This window comes from Convolutriloba macropyga, chromosome 12 (assembly GCF_964194025.1).
Source record: "Convolutriloba macropyga chromosome 12, txConMacr16.3, whole genome shotgun sequence".
In the NCBI taxonomy this organism is placed as follows: domain Eukaryota; kingdom Metazoa; phylum Xenacoelomorpha; order Acoela; family Convolutidae; genus Convolutriloba; species Convolutriloba macropyga.
Genome location: NC_134479.1, coordinates 6,636,683 through 6,658,239, shown reverse-complemented (window position 1 = coordinate 6,658,239; position 21,557 = coordinate 6,636,683). Strand labels below are relative to the sequence as shown.

Here is a 21,557-nt window from a genome sequence, read left to right as displayed (position 1 = left end):
ATGTCCTAGTCTCTCACTCTTGAAGATGACGAGCAGATAGTATCTCTTGACGTAATAAGTTTGTACACCAACGTTCCAGTTGGAGAGGCTATAGAAATTGCTCTAAGAGATCTCTATTCAAGCAACCTAGCTCCAGATATCCCAAGGTCCGCCATGAAAAGTTTGCTAAAGCTTGCGGTGACGAATGTTCATTTCAAATGTAATGGGATCTGGTATGTACAATCAGAGGGACTGGCTATGGGTGCATCACTGGCTGTAATACTAGCAAATGTGTGGATGAAATCGTTTGAGGCATCACTTCAAAAACCAGAGCTCAGTAAAAACTTTTCCAGATGCGACCAAAACGGGAATTGCAAAGACTGTAACCGGAGAGTGACCTACCGAGGAAAAGGAGTGGAATGTGAGTCATGCAAAAACTGGTTTCATGCAAGATGCCAAAAAATATCGAATGAGGAATACGCCAACATGCAGGATGTGGTTTGGATTTGTACTTATTGCAGCAACCAACAGACAGTGGGACACGATAAGTAGATGAAATTGTTTAAAAGGTATGTGGATGATTTTATCTGCACGGTTCGTGGTGACCCGGATGAGTATTTAAAATTTGCAAATTCATTACACAACAACCTGCAATTTACCTTAGAAAAAGTGAACATGGATGGGGGTTTGGCTTTTCTTGACATTAACGTAAATGTGAGCAGCAAAAATAATATCACCTGTCATTGGTATCAAAAACCAACTGACACTGGAATAATACTGAATTTTCGCAGCTGTGCACCGCTTCAACATAAGAAAAATGTGATTCAAGGGACGGTTCACAGGGTTTTTAATGCAACCTCTAATTGGTTGGCCTTCGATCAGGCTCTTGAAAAGAACAAATCTTGCTGGACCAAAAATCAGTATCCAGAGGAGTGGTCTTCAGTAAGAGTGAACCAGACGTTAGAAAATATAATGAATGGCGGTAAAGATCAATTGAAAACAACACCAAAAGAACATAAAAAGCAAGACTAGATCTCATGATAAATCAACTCCTTTTCTAAAATACAGAGGCAATTTACTTAAAACATTGTAATCAATTTGAAAGAACTATGCATTTTGCATGTGGTTTTTATAAGGCAAAAAAGATTATGCCTCCCCAACCTGAAATCACCTTTTCATAGAGACCTGAAATACGTTGTTGTATAAGAGATAAAATGTAATGAATGCGGATCCATCTATGTTGGGCAAACAATATCCAGAGGAATGGTCTTCAAAAATTGTGAATCAGACTCTAGAAAAAATAATAAGTGGCGGTAAAGACCAATTAAGAACAACACCAAAAGAACATCAAAAAAGCAAGACTAAATCTAATGATAAGCCAACTATTTTTCTACAATACAGAGGCAACCTCACTCAAAACTTCGCAAGCAAATTGAAGAAACTATGCGAATTGCAAGTAGTTTTTACAACGCGAAAATTAAGATCGTGCCTCCCCACCCTGAAATCATCCTTTGATAGAGATCTGAAATCCCACGTGGTATATGAAATTAAATGTAATGGATGCGGATCCATCTATGTTGGGCAAACAAGCCGGCATGTTACCACAAGGATAACAGAACATCAAAAGAAGGATTCACAGGTGGGTCAACATCTAATTGAATGTCGTGGCGCCACGAATGACATTGAATGGAGAATTCTGGACGCCTGTCGGTCAGTAGAAAAACTAATGATCATCGAAGCTATTTATATCAGCAAGCTGAAGCCGGCACTAAACACACGCGACGAATATAGGGGGAGGGAACTCACGCTAAAATATTAGTTCAAATCATAATTTTGACTAAATGAGAATGCATAGGGCAAAAACATTTTGTGCATGACAAAACGAAATTTGCAAAACCTCCACAAGAGGGATACTTATGGTTAGGGCAAATTCGGAATAACCCTAAAAATACAAGAACATGGACAAAATCGAAAAATCCGGAATAGGAATGTTTTTAAGTAAATTGATAACAGATGTAAATATTTTTTGTAAATAGGCTAAATATTGTATATAAGGAAAAATTTTCGATTGAATTTTTTAGAATGTTTCCTAGAATTGTTTTAATTGTCATCTCAGACAAATGTAAATACATATTCATTTTATCTTTTAACAATTTGTAAAACAGTTTTAACCTGACGATGAACGTAAAGTTCGAAAACGTTTGTTTTAAGTATTGGAAGTAATTTTAATTTGACAAATTGGTTTCTTTTACATCTAATTTTGTATTAAACTGATTGAACTTTTACATTTGCTCCATTAAATTCAAGTCTGAAACTTGGAAAATTTTTCTCAGTAACTCCGAGGTTTAAAGTGCTTAGGAATAACATCCAACCCAAACCGTAACCGTTGACAGTGCACGGATATTACAGTTACATATTATTTGATACAATGTGTTTTTTAGGAAGACAATGAGTTAAATGTCCTAGAAGTCGACAATGCCAGTTAGACGCGGCTATGTTGCTCCACAAAATACGTTCTTCGACACTATCATTCGAAAATCTGAGTGTCTAAGTAAGTTTTAACTGTTATATGTGTAACTCCTTTTTGAAGTAAAACTTACAAAGCGAAAACGCCTTCAGAAACTAAAAACATTTTGTTCTAAGAAATCTATTGTACAGCACTTTTGAGTATGTAAAAAAATGCTTAAACCAATAATAAATGTACACCACTGATTTGTTTTAGATAAGAATTTCTTGATAGCAAATGCAGTGCATTGTCGTATCATTTACTGCAACGATGGGTTCTGTGATCTCACAGGTTTCTCTCGTGCAGAGGTCATGCAGAAGTCTTGCAGAGTTGAATTTCTGTACGGCCAGAACACTTTTCCACAGGCTGTGCAGCAGTTGAATGCTGCTATTGAAAATCAAACTGATGCTAATATTGAGCTACTGCTGTACAAGAAAGATGGTAAGGGTTGTTCCAAAGTGTTGCGCCTTCACCTGCTATTAATATATTTCACAACTGCTTCGTGTTGTATTCTAAAATCGAAGAAGAACTTGACACTTTATTGTTTAGCACTGTAATTGTTGAAGCGAGATGCTATTAATGCAAAAGTGTACAATTAAAAGTATAAATCACAACAAAAATTACGTTAAATAAAAAAACTGATTGCAAAATTCCACAGTGAGGTTTTTAAAGATTAAACTAGTCGCAACTCACGCCACGAAAGACATTCAAAATTATTCTTGGTATCAGGAATTTGATCTTTGTAGTGCTTTATTAACAATTTTTTGAACACAGTTGCTAGTTTTGAAATCTCTGAGTTGATTTGGTAGTGAATTCCATTTTTTTGACGTAGCATGGAAAAAAGACTTGTCTAGAAAAGAAGTTGATCTGTGGTCATGGAAATTTGTTTTTTGAGTACGATCGTTAATGGAGTATTTTGCACTTGGTAAAATCAGTGTCGTATAGAACGTATTTGTTTCTCACCTGATATATTTTCTGAGATAGAAAAGATAGAAAGTTGATCAATTCTCTTTTCAATCCCACTCACCTGTTTTTTAATTCTAAAGTGCCGTGACGATTTACAATTTGAGCGGAAGAACACTTTTTTAAGACCCCAGCACAGCTGTTTTTCTAGTGAAGTCATCATATGTTTTCTAATGTGCTGAATAATTAAAGCGGAATAATTGAGATGTGAAAAAACAAATGAATGAAGTAAAATTTCTAAGCCTGATGTTGGGAGTTGAGTTCCAAATGAGTCTATAGGTTTTATCCCCTGAGCCATCTTCTTTAACGTTTGTTTAACATGATTCATGAAACTGAGACTGCTATCAATTGTTAGTCCTAAATATTTACATCCATTAGATTTTTTGATTACTTTGTTATCCACTTTGTGTGCTGGGTTTTGTTTCTTTGATCATTTTGTTTGCTGAAACAAATAAACTGTTTTTGAAGAATTCAAATTTCACAGATGTGCTCCTGAAGTAGCTTGCTAAATTATGTATGTTTGACTCCAGAGATTTTTTTGCTATCTTTTTATCCTTGTTAGAAGCCAAACTAAGTAATCATCAGCATACCGTATCATTGTTACATTAGAATGAATAGCTGTACAAAGATCGTATTTTTATAAATTGAACAAGAGAGGTCCCAATACGGTTCCTTGGGTTACACCTCTGACAACTTTTATCCAGGTAGAGTAAATTGAATCTAATTCTACGCGTTGAAGTCTGTTAGAAATAAAGCATCTTTGTAAGGTTCTGTGCATCGCTATCAAAGCCAATTATTTTTGGTTTTTGTATTAGGATATCATGAGATATGGAAGCAAATGCCTTTGGGAGATCCAAAAGTGCAGTTTGGACAATATTTTTTGTCAATACTTTAAGGAGCTGATTCTATGAAAAATGACAAAGCATCGGCTGTGGAAACACGTTTTCGAAAACCAAATTGAAGCGGATTCATAAGTTCTAATTTTTGTACGTGATTCGTTATTTGTTGACGTAGGATTCGCTCAAAAATTTTAAAAATGCACTTGTTATTGACATTGGGCGGTAGTTGGTGGCATCCAAGGGTCACCTTTTTTGTAGATAGGCCTGATCTCCGCTTTTTTAATGCAGTCTGGATAAGTATTTGGTTTAATGCATTCGTTAAGAATGTAAGATGTGGTACAATTATTGTTTGACCATTTTTTATAGCCCAGGCAGGAACCGTACAAGAATCTAATGGCTTGTTCGAACTCAACTCCCTGACAACATCAATTACTATTTTTTCTGTAACAAGCGGAAAACTGAACGGTTCGGAATGTTTGCTTAGATTATTTTCATGGGCGTATCGTTGTACATTCTTGTCCCTAAAAATATTACCAAGGTTAGATAAAGTAATATTCAGAAACTCAGCTATTTCAAATTTGGTAGAAAGTGTTTCAACGAATTTTGCAGCGCAGTTACAGTAGTGAAATTATTTTCTTTCCCTCTAATTGAATTAATGAAATTCCAGCGTTTTTCTCGGTGCCAGAGATTCAAAACGATGCCTTGATTGTTCTGTCTTTTTAACATTTATTAGCTTTGATAGAGATTGTCGCTTTTTGTTATAAAAATCCCAATTGTTAGACGTTTTTTTCTGGTATGTCCTAAGTGCATTTTATTTTTTTCGTATTTCTGCTCTACATTCCTCGTCAAACCATTCAGTCTACAGCATGTTCTTGTGTTTGCAATTTTGAATGTTTTTTTTTCACAATTGCAGCGTGAGTTTAGAGTACATTGCTAAGAATTGATATCAATAGTAAACATTACGAGAACTTCATTGCATTGATAAGTGAAGGGCTACGTTGAAAATACAAGCGTTTTTACGAAATCTTGTGCATTGTACTGTTTCTTGTCGAAACAGTATGAACTATTCGCTTTGCTTTCTATCAATTTGAGATCAGTTACAACAACGAGATGCTAAATAATCTCATTTGAATGGCGTATCAAAAATATATTTCCTGTTTTCTTCTATACTTTCGGTCAAAATGTATTCAATATGTGATTCTGAAGTTTGTGCTGGTCTTGTGGATTCATGTACCTTAACAATTGGCAGACCATAAGGTGTTATGATGCTTTCCAATTTGTTTTTCTCACTTTCGTTTAAACAGTTGAGGTTAAAGTCACCCAGTACATGTAAGTTTTGCATTGTCCAAAAGCGTAGTTTAAGTTGTATGACAGTTCGTCTAGAAATTTTTCTAGATGTTTTGAGGGAACATCATTGACTCAGGACTTTCTTTTGGTGCTAGTTTCTTCGTAACAAATAGGGCCACACCTCTGCTTTTCTTTTCATCTTTTTGAAAGTGGTGTTTTCGGAATAGTGCATGAGTATCGTTTAAAACGTTCCAAAGCTTAGAATAATATTTTCCAGTTAACCAAGTTTTACTTAGTCCAATAATTGTTTTCCTCAAAATCCCGGAGGATACATTACAATGAGATTTTTTTTCGAACTATACTTTGCGCGTTCAAGTGTATAATTTAAATGTTTTTAGAACTCTTTTGTTATTGCTAAAATAGATTCGTAAGAAACTTTTGGTCCTGGATTTGACTCCACGTCACCACATAGCAAAAGAATAATCGCAATCAAATTAACATGATTCATGTTTAACATGATTCATGGAACAGACTGCTATCAATTGTTAGTCCTGAATATTTACATCCTTTAGAGTTTTTGATTACTTTGTTATCTACTTATATCGTGTCCTGGCTTTTGTTTCTTTGATCATTTTGTTTGCTGAAGCAATTGAACTGGTTTTTAATAATTCAAATTTAATAGGTGTTCTCCTGAAGTAGCTTGCTAAATTGTATATGTTTGATTCCAGGGATCTTTTTGCTTTCTTTTTATCCTTGTTAGAAGCAAAACTAGGCAGTCATCAGCATACCTTATCATTGTTACATTAGAATCAATAGCTGTACAAAGATCGTATTTTTTTAAATTGAACAAGAGAGGTCCCAATACGGTTCCTTGGGTTACACCTCTGACACTTTTTATCCAGGTGGAGTAAATTGAATCTAATTCTACGCGTTGAAGTCTGTTAGAAATAAAGCATCTTTGTAAGGTTCTGTGCATCGCTATCAAAGCCAATTATTTTTGTTTTTTGTATTAGGATATCATGAGATATGGAAGCAAATTCCTTTGGGAGATCCAAAAGTGCAGTTTGGACAATATTTTTTGTCAATACTTTTAGGAGCTGATTCTATGAAAAATAACAAAGCATCGGCTGTGGAAACACGTTTTCGAAAACCAAATTGAAGCGGATTCATAAGTTCTAGTTTTTGTACGTGATTCGTTATTTGTTGACGTAGGATTCGCTCAAAAGTTTTTAAAATGCACTTGTTATTGACATTGGGCGGTAGTTGGTGGCATCCAAGGGTCACCTTTTTTGTAGATAGGCCTGATTGTATTTGGTTTAATGCATTTGTTAAGATTGTAAGTAAGATGTGGTACAATGATTGTTTGACCATCTTTTATAGCCCAGGCAGGAACCGTACAAGAACCTAATGGCTTGTTGGGACTCAATCCCTGACATCATCTACTGTTTTTTATGACATCATTTTCGATTTTTTCTGTAACAAGCTGAAAACTGAACGGTTCGGTATGTTTGCTTAGATTATTTTCATGGGCGTATCGTTGTACATTTTTGTCCCTAAAAATGTACCTTGGGTAGAAAAAGTATAATTAAGAATCGCCGCTATTTCAATTTCGTTAGTAAGTCTTTCAACGAATTTTGCTGCGCAGTAAGTAGTGAAATTATTCTTCCCCTCTAATTGAATTAATGAAATTCCAGCGTTTTTTCTCAGTGTCCAGAGATACAAAACGATGGCTTGAATGTTCTGTCTTTTTAACATTTATTAGGTTCGATAGAGATTGTCGCTTTTTGTTATAAAAATCACAATTGTTAGACGTTTTGTTTTCCTGGTATGTCCTAAGTGCATTTTATTTTTTTCGTATTTCTGCTTTACATTCCTCATCAAACCATTCAGTCTTCAGCATGTTCTTGTGTTTGCATTTTCGAATAAGTTTTTTTTTACAATTGGAGCGTGAGTTTAGAGTGCATTGCTAATTGATATCAATATAGTAAACATTACGAGAACTTCATTGCATTGATAAGTGAAGTGCCACGTTGAAAATAACAGGGTTTTTACGAAATTGTTTGCATTGTACTGTTTCTTGTCGAAACAGTATGAACTATTCGCTTTGCTTTCTATCAATTTGAGATCAGTTACAACAAGAGATGCTAAATGATCTCATTTGAATGGCGTATCAAAAATATATTGCCTGTTTTCTTCTATGCTTTCGGTCAAAATGTATTCAATATGTGATTCTGAGTTTTGTGCTAGTCTTGTGGATTCATCTACGTCAACAATTGGCAGACCATAAGGTGTTATGACGCTTTCCAATTTCTTTTTCTCACTTTCGTTTAAACAGTTGAGGTTAGTCACCCAGTACATGTAAGTTTTGATGTGTCCAAAGCTTAGTTTGACAGTTCTTCTAGAAATTTTTCTAGATGTTTTGAGGGATTGTACGTTAGGTTGATAAGCATTTTTTCGAAATTTTTTGGAAAACTTTTTTACATTCAACCCAAACTGACTCACAAATTTTCATCGAACATCATTAAATCAGGACTTTCTTTTGGTGCTAGTTTCTTCGTAACAAATAGGGTCACACCCCTGCTTTTCTTTTCATCTTTTTGAAAGTGGTGTTTTCGGAATAGTGCATGAGTATCGTTTAAAACGTTCCAAAGCTTAGAACAATAATTTCCAGTTAACCAAGTTTTACTTAGTCCAATAATTGTTTTCCTCAAAATCCCGGAGGAGACATTACAATGAGATTTTTTTCCGAACTATACTTTGCACGTTCAAGTGGATAATTTAAATGTTTTTAGAACATTTTTTTGTTATTGCTAAAGTAGATTCGTAAGAAACTGTTGGTCTTGGATTTGACTCCACGTCACCACATAGCAAAAGAATAATCGCAATCAATTTTGACTGAGTTAACTTGGGTTGATTTCAGATAACGTGTTACACTACTTTCACAAATAATAATTTTGCTGTGCAGTTATGGTAATATACAAGAGCATCAAGCTTGTTACTAAGAAAAGGAAGACCTGATTCAAAAGGTACGTTAATAGATATTTTTTTTAAAAAATGAAGTACATATTTTTGGCTAGGTCTTGGTGTTTGTCTATTGTTTCGGTCGAATTCATATAGCACAGTGGCCTATTTCAACTTTTAAGTTTGTCACGTTGTTGCGAAGAGACTTTACAATAGCCTTAGCACCGTTTTCAGAGGGATGGAGGCCATATGTTTGAATATAGTCATGATTATTTTGAAACTCGGCATTTAATCAAACAGGTTAAGTTTTGTGTTGGATAGGTCCATTTTTGAAACTAAACTACATAGTTGTTTGTCGAATTTATTGACACTAACGTTACTCTCTTTTCTAAAGGCACCAAGCGGTAATAGAATGCGGATTGATATTGTCTCTGGTATGAATTTGTGAGCACATGTATATATAAGTTCTCCGTATGGCGTAATTGATTCCTTAATGTCGAAACCACCCGATAGACAATTATTGATTCCGATTAGAGTTGTTACTTCTTTCGCTTTTTTGCTCTGGTGTTTGCAGTTCTCTCAAGCAGTCCTGAGGTCGTATGACCCCTGAAGCCTCTTGCTAGCACATTTGGTCCATCTTGCTTTCCGTCAGTTCTGTTGGTAATTTAATCTCCAATTACTATTGCCTCTATAGTGCCGTTTTTGGGATAATAAATGTCGTCTATAGGCATTGATTGTGCTGGCATTTTGTGTTGGGTCAACTTTGATTGATTAGCCTTTGAATTGATCTGCGTATGTTGTCGGTTGTCCGCTGGTTGCTGCATTTGTGCCGCTTGATGTTGCAGTTTGGGTCTGATTTTGATCTCCTATATAGGGTTTTCTGGAAAAATTCAAAGCAGTATCAGTTTTTTTTATTTCAATCGGGGTTGCCGATTTTTTCAAACATTCTGTCAGATTCGTAACAGTTCTTCGTAGATAATATATTTCTTCTTGTTGAGATTGCCAGACTTAAGTTGTTTTTTATCAGACAGAGTGGTAAAGGCGTACAAACTTAGCAACATGCTGTTTAAAGGTTAAAGTAACATCAAAATGAACCGACCGATCTCTAGACTGTTTATTCTTGTTGTTAATATATCTCAAAGTTGTCAATATATCTCGAAGTCAATTTAATTTAGAAGGCCCCTTCTCGATATAGTGTGGGATCTGCATGGGGTCAGCCACAGTGCTTAGCAGGGAATTAGAAAAATTAATTGTAATTGTAATAATTGGCAAATAATCGATTCCAATAACTGATTGGTTGCTCTATTCTAACTGCAATAATTGATTGGAACGACACAATTAATTTCCCAATAATTGGCTAAAATTGAAACAGCATTTTGCGAGGTCGCAAACCCGCAACTAGATAAAAAGTTCCCAGATCACAAACTTCTGTCATAGATCGTATGTAATTTGACAGATTTGGGTGGTAAAAAAAGTTATCGTCGATTAGAAGCTAAATAATTCTGATAATATAACCAATTGCGTACATTTTTGAGTGAATTAAGTCAAAATTGTTTTCAAATATACAAAAAATTGATAGAGCATCAGATTTAATTGATCAATAATTGCTATTATTGCAATAAATGATTCTTGTGTTTTGCCAATTAAATTAATTGATTGCTCCTCTTTTTGTCCACCCATTTAATGGTAATTAATTTTTCCAAATCCCTGGTGCTTAGTATATACATTGCAAAGAACGCGGTTGCTTTATTGTTAACCATTACAAGCATTAAACTTTCACTTAATAGTTACACCAAAAAGAATGAACTTTCACTGTCTAAAGTTTTTCATTTAATAAAAGCAATTGGAAAATTATCTTATACTTTAATTAACTTATTATCTTATATCTTAAATTAACTTATCATATAGCCATTGGTAAGGTTTATTTGTGAGAACTGAGTTTATTAGTTGCTCCAGAACAAAGTTTCATGCAATTTATGTTGTTGCATGTGTCTTCTATGCAAAGTTTTTGCTTGATCGATTTGATTTTTTGCATACTTTTTGACACTTGCATGATCGATTTCGGGCTCTCATTCATTTCGTTAACCAGCTAACTCATTTGGTGGCAGTTTACTACTGAAAGTGAAATGAAAAGTGCACCGAAATTGGTTTCAGTTTTGGAATTGGAATTATGTAGTGTATATTCAGCTCAAAGTGTATAAAGATCTCAAACTACTCGTATTTCGTTTTTTTTTTTAATAAAATTTGGGTGCGCAGCAAAGTGCGATTAATAGAATTGAGTTCAAATGGAAGCGATTGTGATAAGCAGATTAAGTTCAGTAACTTTGATAACATTTTATTAACTTGAGATGTGAACTTGGAGACTGCTATGTGGATGCACAAATTGCAGAGACTTGAAGAAACTTAATTTTAATAACGAACTTTGTTAACTGACTGAACAACTCATTTTGCCGGGCAGTTAACCCGGTTGGATTTTCCTAAAGCCGTTGTTATTATGATGATTATTATTAGTCTCACTAGTTTCAATTTCGATACTTGAACAACGCGGAATGTTCAGTTGCACAGGATTTGACTTGTACAGAAAAGAATGACTATGGCAGGTGAAACATGGCAGTTGTTCTTGACCTTAGCAGTTTTTAAATACATTTAATGGTGTACGCTTTAACTTGTGTCGTTAGCTGAACTAAAAATAGTAGCATATTTAGATTCAGTTTTTCCATTTAAGCTGATCATTACAATCATTATTATAATTAGTTATAAAAAGATTCTTCATTCTGAAGAGTAGGAAGATTTAAGAAAATAATGAGATAAATTTATGGCAAGTAACATTTACCAGGTGGCAATTTTCAATTAACATGTTACAGATTTTGAAAAAGAATAGACTGCCTTTTGAAATGTCGCGAAACTTTGCTTAGTAGTAAATTGCGAATTTTGACGATTTCGATTCGTAAGTTAGTTATTTTAGCGATGGTGGATAATTCATCGGGTGAAGAGAGTGAGTATAACACTAGTTTGCTGAATTTCGAGATGACTGTTTTTATCTAATCTGTTCACATGTTACTGTTATGTCATTATGCAAATAATAAGAGCTCTCGAAATTTTGCAGTCACATCATTCCCTTCAATAAATGAATGCTTTATCTATTATCTGATTTCATTAGAAGTCCATTGCGGCTGAATTCTATTAAAGGTGAGTAGAGCTTCAGCTGCGGGAGAGGGTGGGGTCAATGGTTCCAGTGGGGTTTTTTAGGCCATTGCATTTAAAAAAGTAAAAATTTACTACAAATTCCGAGAAGTTATTTGCTCCCCCTCTTCGTTGTAACCTCTCAATCTGAATTCATTGCTCTCCCGCTCACACTGAAGAGAAATCTGTTCACACTTTTGACTTTTTCATGAGAGCGATTTTGTTTTTTAAATTACCTTAAAAGTTAGTGAGCAATTGGTGTTTGAACAAAATTGCGGATTTTGAAAGCAATTATTTTTTTTTAATTCAGCTGTTTATCTCAATAAAATATCACCATTTTTTTGTTTTGCCCGTTTTTAAAATTCTCTGGTGTCCTATTTTCAACTATTTTGTAACAGCTTGTATTCAAAAATAGCAGTAATTTTTTAAGTCTTGTACAGGTTTGTAGTTGTTTTTTTTGTTTTGTCATTTTCTCTTAATTGTTACAGTTCTCAATGTTTGTTAATGAGGCAAAAATGAATCTTCATAGTTTGCTTTTGACTTTGAATATTTGTTTTCAGAAACTTTTAGCCCATTTGCGTTTATTTTTTGTACTTTTTGTTATTCAACCTCTTTAGTGACAGGGCTCATTAGTTGTTAAGGATGCTTGAATTAATTGTTTCAGTTCATAGCTAATACTTTCGATCAATTTGTCAACCAATTGTTTTCAAAAAGTTACCATTTATTTTTTGTAGTGTTTGTCCCAATTTGTTGTTCATTTAAGCTGTATAGTAATTTAGTCTCATTAGTGACAAGTGTAACCGGGGCACAAAATAAATATCGATGTCTTTAAATTAAAGTGGAAGTTTTATAAATTTGAAACATTTATTTTGAACTTTGATTTAATGTTGAATTTTTATGTTTGATTTCTGAGTCTGACCCATTTCTGTTGCTTTTCTTGTGGTCTTGTCGCTTAGAAAATTACAGGTGGCCTCAAGGGCCTTCTGGTGCTATGTAATTAACGTCACTTTATCGTCTTCAACATTAAGCCATCACTTTCATAGAGTTAAATCATGCTTTCATTTGTTATTTTTGCACAGCATCTTCCTTTTCACCTAACGAAAGTGCTAATAGTTTCTTTACGACTTCTAAAGTGGTTTTGCGCTGTGGTTAAGGATTTTAGTAAGTAGTGTTGTTTTTCCTTACTTTGAGGGTACCAATTTTCAAAATGATGCTGAGTTTTGACGAATTCCTGTTTTTGCCCCCTTTTTGCTTTGTCTGCTATTGATTTCCACAAGTTATGTACTCATTCCTAGGTGGCGTAGCGTCAATTTTTTGTTCTCCTTTTTGATTGTTTGCAAGACTAGTTGTGGAAAATGGAATTTTTAAATGAAGTTTTGTGGTATTTTGAGCGTATGGGATCATGTGCTTTGTTGACTGTCTTAGTTTGATGTTGCTGGAAAAATGTTGATGACCAGGTTAGTTAATTAACTTCGTTGATTTAAGTTTCAGACTTGTCCTGCTATGTTCTCGCAGTCAAGATTTCTTACGACCATATGACGCCTTCAGATCAATTTTGGTCATTCATTCATTCGTGCAATTTCTACTGAATTACGCGTGTGAAGGCTTTTTCACTCGTAGAGTTGCGGGTCTTTTGTTAATTCACGTGACTATGCTTTTGGTCACGCGTGACATATCTCACCATATGACTTCTTTACTTTAATTCAAGGTCAGCAGGTCAACTGAGTGTGTAGCACTCTAGATGAAGGTTATTTGAGAGCAGCCAATAGAAGTTAAAATAAGTTATACAGATTCTCAGTCAGAATGCAATACTTGACCAATTTATGAAAAGAAAGATTTCGCTGTTTCTCTTAGTTTTTTTAAAATTATTATGAATATGCAGATCTAGAGAGCTATCGCGGCTATTTTCTGGCAATCTGCCACTATGTTATTACTATTACGAAAGACTTATTTTTCTGCCGAATTGCATATTGATAATGTATAATGAAAATCGACAATCCCTTCTTAGCAAGCGAAGTCAATGTCCTCTCTTATGACATACTTTACTCATTCCTGTAGATTTAATTGAGTTCTCCTCGTGACTGACTTGATTCGTGTTACTTTCAGAAGTTGAATGCGTATATCTGCATATAAGTGCTTTAGCCTGCACAACTCACAACCCAAAATCTTATTTTTAATCTCCAAATCATAAAATTCACCATAAAATGGATCATATGCGGTACTTAAATTGACAATAGCAACATCATAATTGATAAATATAATGATCATACTTTGTTCATCCATTTTTCTAAGGAATTGTTTTCGTTTTCTTGTAACCAAATCAATAATCATGTGTGACTGAACTAATTAGCGCCTTCGTATGGATTTGTCTGGTTTTTATGTAGTGGTTGAACTAGTTATTGCAGTTAATATTTTGGACTAACTCGAAGGTGTAAGTGTGACAGTTATAGACGACCATATACTACCGCAGGGGTGGGGTACTGGCTGTTCATTTTCTACAAAAATTGGCGTTGAACAAGAATGAAACACTCGACAAATAATTGCGGAATTTCCATTTGCTAGGTTATAACTGATAGTTTCTCGAATATTCAGGCAATTCGTTTTGGCCCTTTGTCATTTTATGCGGGGGATGTATATGGATTTTGTAGCCGTACATGGTCAGTGGGTTCTGTGACTGTTAAGGTTCCATAATATGGTCCATTTAATGGTAGGTAAGTTTAGTTTTGGCAACCCGTATCATATGCCCCAGATAGGTAACCTGAGATAGGCAATTTGTAAGAGTGCGTATAAATGGATAGATTGTCTGAGTAGTGTATTTTAATTTCAGGAGTGGGATTTCTGTGTCAAGTGTCCATAACTCCAGTCAGGAATGAACAGGATGAGATTGCCATGTTCATTCTCAACTTCGAAGACATCACAAACTCACCCTCAACAAGAGGAGGCTCACAGAAATGTATGCTTATTTTACATTCTTAAAGAAGTCATTTAAAATCGGTTGGGCTATTTAGCAGCTTTCAGGACCTGAAAATATTAATTATGAGTTTAATCAAGCTTAGTTTCATCCAGCGTGAGAAACCCTGTTCGTGGAATGGGCAATTTAATGTCACGTGCTCGGAAATAATGTTCATCTTAAAGGGTGCTAAAGTATCTTTACGGTGTATCTGTGAAAATGTTGTTTTTGAAACAAGGCTTTCCGATTTTCTTATAGTTTTAGTAGTATTGAGTGATGGAGTATATAGGTTGCCTCATTGAAACCTAAGCTCTGTAATTGATTGAAATACCGAAAAAGTTCATATATTTTATTTGTATTCTCAACATTAAATATGATACTTTTATGACGTCCGTGAGTTTAAAATTGTTTGGGTCTAATAAGATTGCTGCCCAATTTAAAATAGTTTTTCCGGATTGAATAGTGTGGTATTGCTGGAGCATACAAGTAGTGTAGGGACACGAATAGTACATAATACAGAGAGGGGGGCGGCATTTTGAAATTTGAAACCCAGAAAAAATGTGCATGATTAGTATTGATACATCACACTTAAGTGTACTCATTGTCCCCCCCCCCCCTGTATCTGTACTAGTCGCGTCCCTATACTTCTCATACATACATACTATAGGGTACACGATAACGATGATAATATCCCTTTTTAATATGATAGGGCAACTGTTACGGAGTACAGTGAAAGGTACGTGACCATTTAGACCGTTAGCTAGTTAGTTAGTTGTCTTGTTTCTCTTTCTGATGTGTTGGAGAAAGACTTGTTACACGTCGAATGGATACTTGTACGCATGTTCTCTCATTGTGTTTGTTATGACCTGCTTCTCCCCATCCCCAATGGATATTTGTGAACAAACTATAGACTATTTTGTATCTGATATGATTTGTATAGTCCGATAAAAGATGAGATTATTGCTTACAATTAACACAATAGACATATCATTCGTTATTGAGGTACAATAAATGTACATGGCAATTTATCACAATTAATTACTGGTCGGTCAGTGAAGGGGCGAGGAAGCAGTTTTGCTTGTAATCACTTGTTGTCTCTCCTCTCATTGCTACATGTCTCTTATCCTTTTTGTGTAGTCTTTTTATCAGCGCTTGGTTGATATGGATCATATTTCATTCGCATAATAATAATGATAATAATTATAAATTGTTTCCTGGTGTCCATTATTTACCTTGATTTACAAAAGTGACAGAAAATCAGGCAGGAGCCCCTGAGAGAGCACTTTGATCATCAACTCGATCCGTTTTCAAGCATCTCACCGTGGAAGAGAAAAAAAGACGGTTTCTGTATACAAACAATAAAAGAGAAAAAGATGGGAAAATGTTTTAAGAAAAACGCAGAAACAGAAGAAACTCAAGAACGCAAAAAAAAATGCAATGTACACTAATCAGAACTATAATAACAGCCTAAGAGATCACGAGATCTAATTTAGGCTATATACAAATCTACTAAGATAATCATTCAGAAGATCAATTTTTCGTGCACAAATGTGATTAGCTGTTATTTGCTTAGTCTTCAACCTTACCAACAAAGTTGGAAGCAAGACTAACACAAATATTTGATAGTTTCCTGACCTTATTCACTAAAGCATTTTTGAGAAATCTGATGTTTAGTGGTAGAGTTTTTATTCGTTTTCGGTTAGATAACAGTTTAGAAACTTCAAAGTCTTAAGAAATGTTGTGTCCAAAAAATTCTAATCCCTTGATCATTTCGTAAGTAATTCAAAACATTCGTAGAGATACACCTCCTGCGCTAAATTTTTTTAATCGTTCGTGGATCAAGCTGACAGTACAAATTATTCTCAAAACTCTATCAATTATTACCTGTTGCTATTTCTGTAGATTGAAGTGCCCTAATGCACCACTGGTTTAACACGTATAAAAAACTGTGATCATCTGTTTTCAGAAGTAATTTTTTTTAATGGTTCATAAAACAGTCCGCTAAATTGGATTGTTTTTTCTCTACAGCGTTATCATCGGCATAAAGAATTGATTGACTCGGAGTTGTACATTTAATCTTGATGATGAATAGAGATGGTCCCAATCTAGAACCAAGTGGTACTGCTTGCGATTACTCATATACGACTATAATACATAAGACGGGACCTCTTAATCCATATTTTTTAAGTTTCTGAAGAATTATTTATGTCAATAGTGTCAAGTTTTTTAATAGCCGCCCTCATCTTCTCAGCCGGCTATTATTTTTTTTTTACTTCGTCGAATAAAAAAATATTTCGCTTTACCTCATTTTGCCGCCTTTTCAACATTTTGCGTGAAATCTTTTTGACTTCTCTAGGCTAGTTTCTCTCTTCTCTCATTCTGCTAAAAGTGAATTTGAACATCAGTTGCTCAGCAAAGCAATTCAAAATGAACAGAGTCAGTATAAAAATTGAAGAGAAATAGAAACGGGATAAACCCATAAAGCCCAATTTTAGATGCCCGCTATTTGAACGTCGTTCCTATAAGTCTTATTTACCATCTCTAATGCTTATTGTTATTGATAGTAGCCCCTGTAGCCTCTCTCTAAGAAACAGAAGTATGTTCAACTACGAAATTACATCAAAATAAATCGGACTTAAAAAAATGTTTTTGTACAAAAATCTTTTTTTTTTCAATATCTTCTGTTATTTCAATCCCAATCATGCTTATTAGAATCAACGGCGGCTATTTTCCGGCAATCTGCCGGGTATGTTTCAAGTTTAAGAAAGTGTACCAGTTTTTTTCTGATCTTGAGAACATTGACAATGTAATTGATTCTACCAGTGTGCTCACTGCATCAACTGCTCTTTTTTTTACCGGAAGCCAATTTGATTTAAATTAAACAGTTTGAAGTGATCTATATACGAAACTATGCGAATCAGAAGCACTTTAATTTTTTTCCAAGCGTTGCGAACAGTGAGATAAGGACGAGAATTGTTAATGTCTGACATATCCCCCAAGTTTTGCAAGGAAATAACTGACGCCATTTTTTAGAGAATCTGCAAAAACTCTTCCGGCAAACAAATGTTGAAATTCTGAGTGAATGTCTGGTATTGAATGAGTGAATAAGACATTGTTTTTTAAAACAAAATTTTGAAGGTTGCTATAGTCCTCGCTATATTTCGATTTTGGTTTTTGTGTTATCTCTAAATTTTCATTTTGATTAGTTTTCAAGTTAAACATTGACTCTGATTGTTGATTTGTCAGACTGATCTCACACGAAACAAGCTTTTGGTTTAATTTTTTACCAAAGTTTGCGAAGAACACATAAAACGATTTGAACCAAGTGGTACTGCTTGCGATTACTTATATACGACTATAATACATAAGACGGGACCTCTTAATCCATATTTTTTAAGTTTCTGAAGAATTATTTATGTCAATAGTGTCAAGTTTTTTCAAGTTTAAGAAAGTGTACCAGTTTTTTTCTGATCTTGAGAACATTGACAATGTAATTGATTCTACCAGTGTGCTCACTGCATCAACTGCTCTTTTTTTTACCGGAAGCCAATTTGATTTAAATTAAACAGTTTGAAGTGATCTATATACGAAACTATGCGAATCAGAAGCACTTTAATTTTTTTCCAAGCGTTGCGAACAGTGAGATAAGGACGAGAATTGTTAATGTCTGACATATCCCCCAAGTTTTGCAAGGAAATAACTGACGCCATTTTTTAGAGAATCTGCAAAAACTCTTCCGGCAAACAAATGTTGAAAATCTGAGTGAATGTCTGGTATTGAATGAGTGAATAAGACATTGTTTTTTAAAACAAAATTTTGAAGGTTGCTATAGTCCTCGCTATATTTCGATTTTGGTTTTTGTGTTATCTCTAAATTTTCATTTTGATTAGTTTTCAAGTAAAACATTGACTCTGATTGTTGATTTGTCAGACTGATCTCACACGAAACAAGCTTTTGGTTTAATTTTTTACCAAAGTTTGCGAAGAACACATAAAACGATTTGAACCAAGTGGTATTGCTTGCGATTACTCATATACGACTATAATACATAAGACGGGACCTCTTAATCCATATTTTTTAAGTTTCTGAAGAATTATTTATGTCAATAGTGTCAAGTTTTTTCAAGTTTAAGAAAGTGTACCAGTTTTTTTCTGATCTTGAGAACATTGACAATGTAATTGATTCTACCAGTGTGCTCACTGCATCAACTGCTCTTTTTTTACCGGAAGCCAATTTGATTTAAATTAAACAGTTTGAAGTGATCTATATACGAAACTATGCGAATCAGAAGCACTTTAATTTTTTTCCAAGCGTTGCGAACAGTGAGATAAGGACGAGAGTTGTTAATGTCTGACATATCCCCCGAGTTTTGCAAGGAAATAACTGACGCCATTTTTTAGAGAATCTGCAAAAACTCTTCCGGCAAACAAATGTTGAAAATCTGAGTGAATGTCTGGTATTGAATGAGTGAATAAGACATTGTTTTTTAAAACAAAATTTTGAAGGTTGCTATAGTCCTCGCTATATTTCGATTTTGGTTTTTGTGTTATCTCTAAATTTTCATTTTGATTAGTTTCCAAGTAAAACATTGACTCTGATTGTTGATTTGTCAGACTGATCTCACACGAAACAAGCTTTTGGTTTAATTTTTTACCAAAGTTTGCGAAGAACACATAAAACGATTTGAACCAAGTGGTACTGCTTGCGATTACTCATATACGACTATAATACATAAGACGGGACCTCTTAATCCATATTTTTTAAGTTTCTGAAGAATTATTTATGTCAATAGTGTCAAGTTTTTTCAAGTTTAAGAAAGTGTACCAGTTTTTTTCTGATCTTGAGAACATTGACAATGTAATTGATTCTACCAGTGTGCTCACTGCATCAACTGCTCTTTTTTTTACCGGAAGCCAATTTGATTTAAATTAAACAGTTTGAAGTGATCTATATACGAAACTATGCGAATCAGAAGCACTTTAATTTTTTTCCAAGCGTTGCGAACAGTGAGATAAGGACGAGAATTGTTAATGTCTGACATATCCCCCGAGTTTTGCAAGGAAATAACTGACGCCATTTTTTATAGAATCTGCAAAAACTCTTCCGGCAAACAAATGTTGAAAATCTGAGTGAATGTCTGGTATTGAATGAGTGAATAGGACATTGTTTTTTAAAACAAAATTTTGAAGGTTGCTATAGTCCTCGCTATATTTCGATTTTGGTTTTTGTGTTATCTCTGAATTTTCATTTTGATTAGTTTTCAAGTAAAACATTGACTCTGATTTTTGATTTGTCAGACTGATCTCACACGAAACAAGCTTTTGGTTTAATTTTTTACCAAAGTTTGCGAAGAACACATAAAACGATTTGCATCTTCGATAGAGAGGTGTCTGGTCTCGGTGCTTCTTGCCACTTAGTTTATAGATCAATTGGAATAGCTCTTGGCAAGAGTTTTGCCGCATGTTTTTTGTTTGGTTTTTTAATAGCCTAACTTTCTTCAGAAAACAGAAACAAGTTCTTCGTGATGAAAGGTTTGAAAACTTCAGGCTCGTGCGAGATTGGCAGGAAAACCCTAATTATCTTTTAATCCCTTCCGAGACTCCTGTCACCCAATATACCGCGAAAATCACAGCCAGAGGAGACTACGTGCGTTATTCACAAGCAGAATCAGGGACAGAAAACTGCCAAATCAGGGTATAACTCTATATAAATCCTGACTCTAACGAACAAAACATTAATTGTCAAGTGTCTTAAAGGTTTTTCTTGTCCACTTTTGTCAGAGTCCACATAGTAGTCAGAGTCAGTCCTCATGAAGACTTAGTCACAAAATGAAACAGTAACGATTCACTATAAATAAGAACTCTGGTTAAGGCCATTTACTTCGCTATTTTTGTCTTTTAGCAGAGGTTGATCTTATTTCTCTGTCGTCCTCGTATGTGTTCTGTCGTTTGAAAACACGTAATTTATCCAATTCTTTTAACTCATTTACTTTTACAAACTTTGGTTTTTTATTGTCCTTTGCGATCAATTAGGACACCATGCATATGTGTGTGTTTACAATAAGATTTCTCTTAGATACCTCCGCTTTAATTTCGGCTTCGCACTCGGGAATTGGCATTAATGAAGTTTTCATTTTTCGCCATCAAAATATACAAACTTTCATATTACTGTCGGCATTTTATTGTTTCGCAATTGCCTTAGGATAGCATGACATGCCTTGGTACTAGTCCGTTCAATATAGTTTCTTAAAAGTTTGTCTAAAGTTTCCAAAGTTCCATTCGCCGTTCGAGTGTTGAAAGGCGGATTAACAACCAGAACGCTGCCTTTTCGCGAATACCTTTCTTGGGCTCTAAGCCTATCATTCATATTCTTTTTGTATTTGTCAATTGCTCGATTTTTATCCTGGGCCGAAAGTTTTGCCGAGCTCCATTACTTCTTTTTGTAGTTGTGCTAATTATGAATTGTTGTTACTCACGGTACCGTTGTGCCATTGTGTTGATGCACTCTGTTTTCCCTTGATCCGCGAATAATAAAAGCAAAAATATAGATAAACTGTGGAAAGGAAAGATTGATTTACCTAAAACATTTTAAATCATAGATGAGTAGAGATGATGCTCTAAGAGCCAATGCATAAGCGGTTTGCGTATAGTTTATCGATGCATAAAAGCCAAGGTCAAAAAGGAAGAAAAAATAAACGACTGAATTCTAGACTGTCTTTGCTGTTCTGAAGAATGTCTATGCTGTATATCCACAATTTCAAGCTTAAGCGCTTTGGCGGATGTGTGCTTATGCCAGTTCGGGTTAAGACTGAAGCCAAACGAAATCAACATTTTCTAAATTGAAAAGTCTATTTAAATCGTGTGGAAATTTAGATTCTGAGCTAAAAATT

General features: G+C 34.5%; 1 protein-coding gene across 1 annotated transcript in view; it reads left to right on the top strand.

Annotated features, from left to right (window-relative positions):
* Window positions 1–21,557, top strand: part of LOC142350954 (voltage-gated inwardly rectifying potassium channel KCNH2-like) — a 349,390-nt gene that overhangs the window by 167,629 nt on the left and 160,204 nt on the right. Inside the window, exons 2-6 of the mRNA XM_075402980.1 lie at window positions 2,421–2,530; window positions 2,702–2,926; window positions 11,501–11,530; window positions 14,546–14,671; window positions 15,378–15,404. Coding sequence (XP_075259095.1) covers window positions 2,455–2,530; window positions 2,702–2,926; window positions 11,501–11,530; window positions 14,546–14,671; window positions 15,378–15,404 — 484 coding nt within the window. The 5' untranslated portion in view covers window positions 2,421–2,454. The remainder of the gene's footprint in view (window positions 1–2,420; window positions 2,531–2,701; window positions 2,927–11,500; window positions 11,531–14,545; window positions 14,672–15,377; window positions 15,405–21,557) is intronic.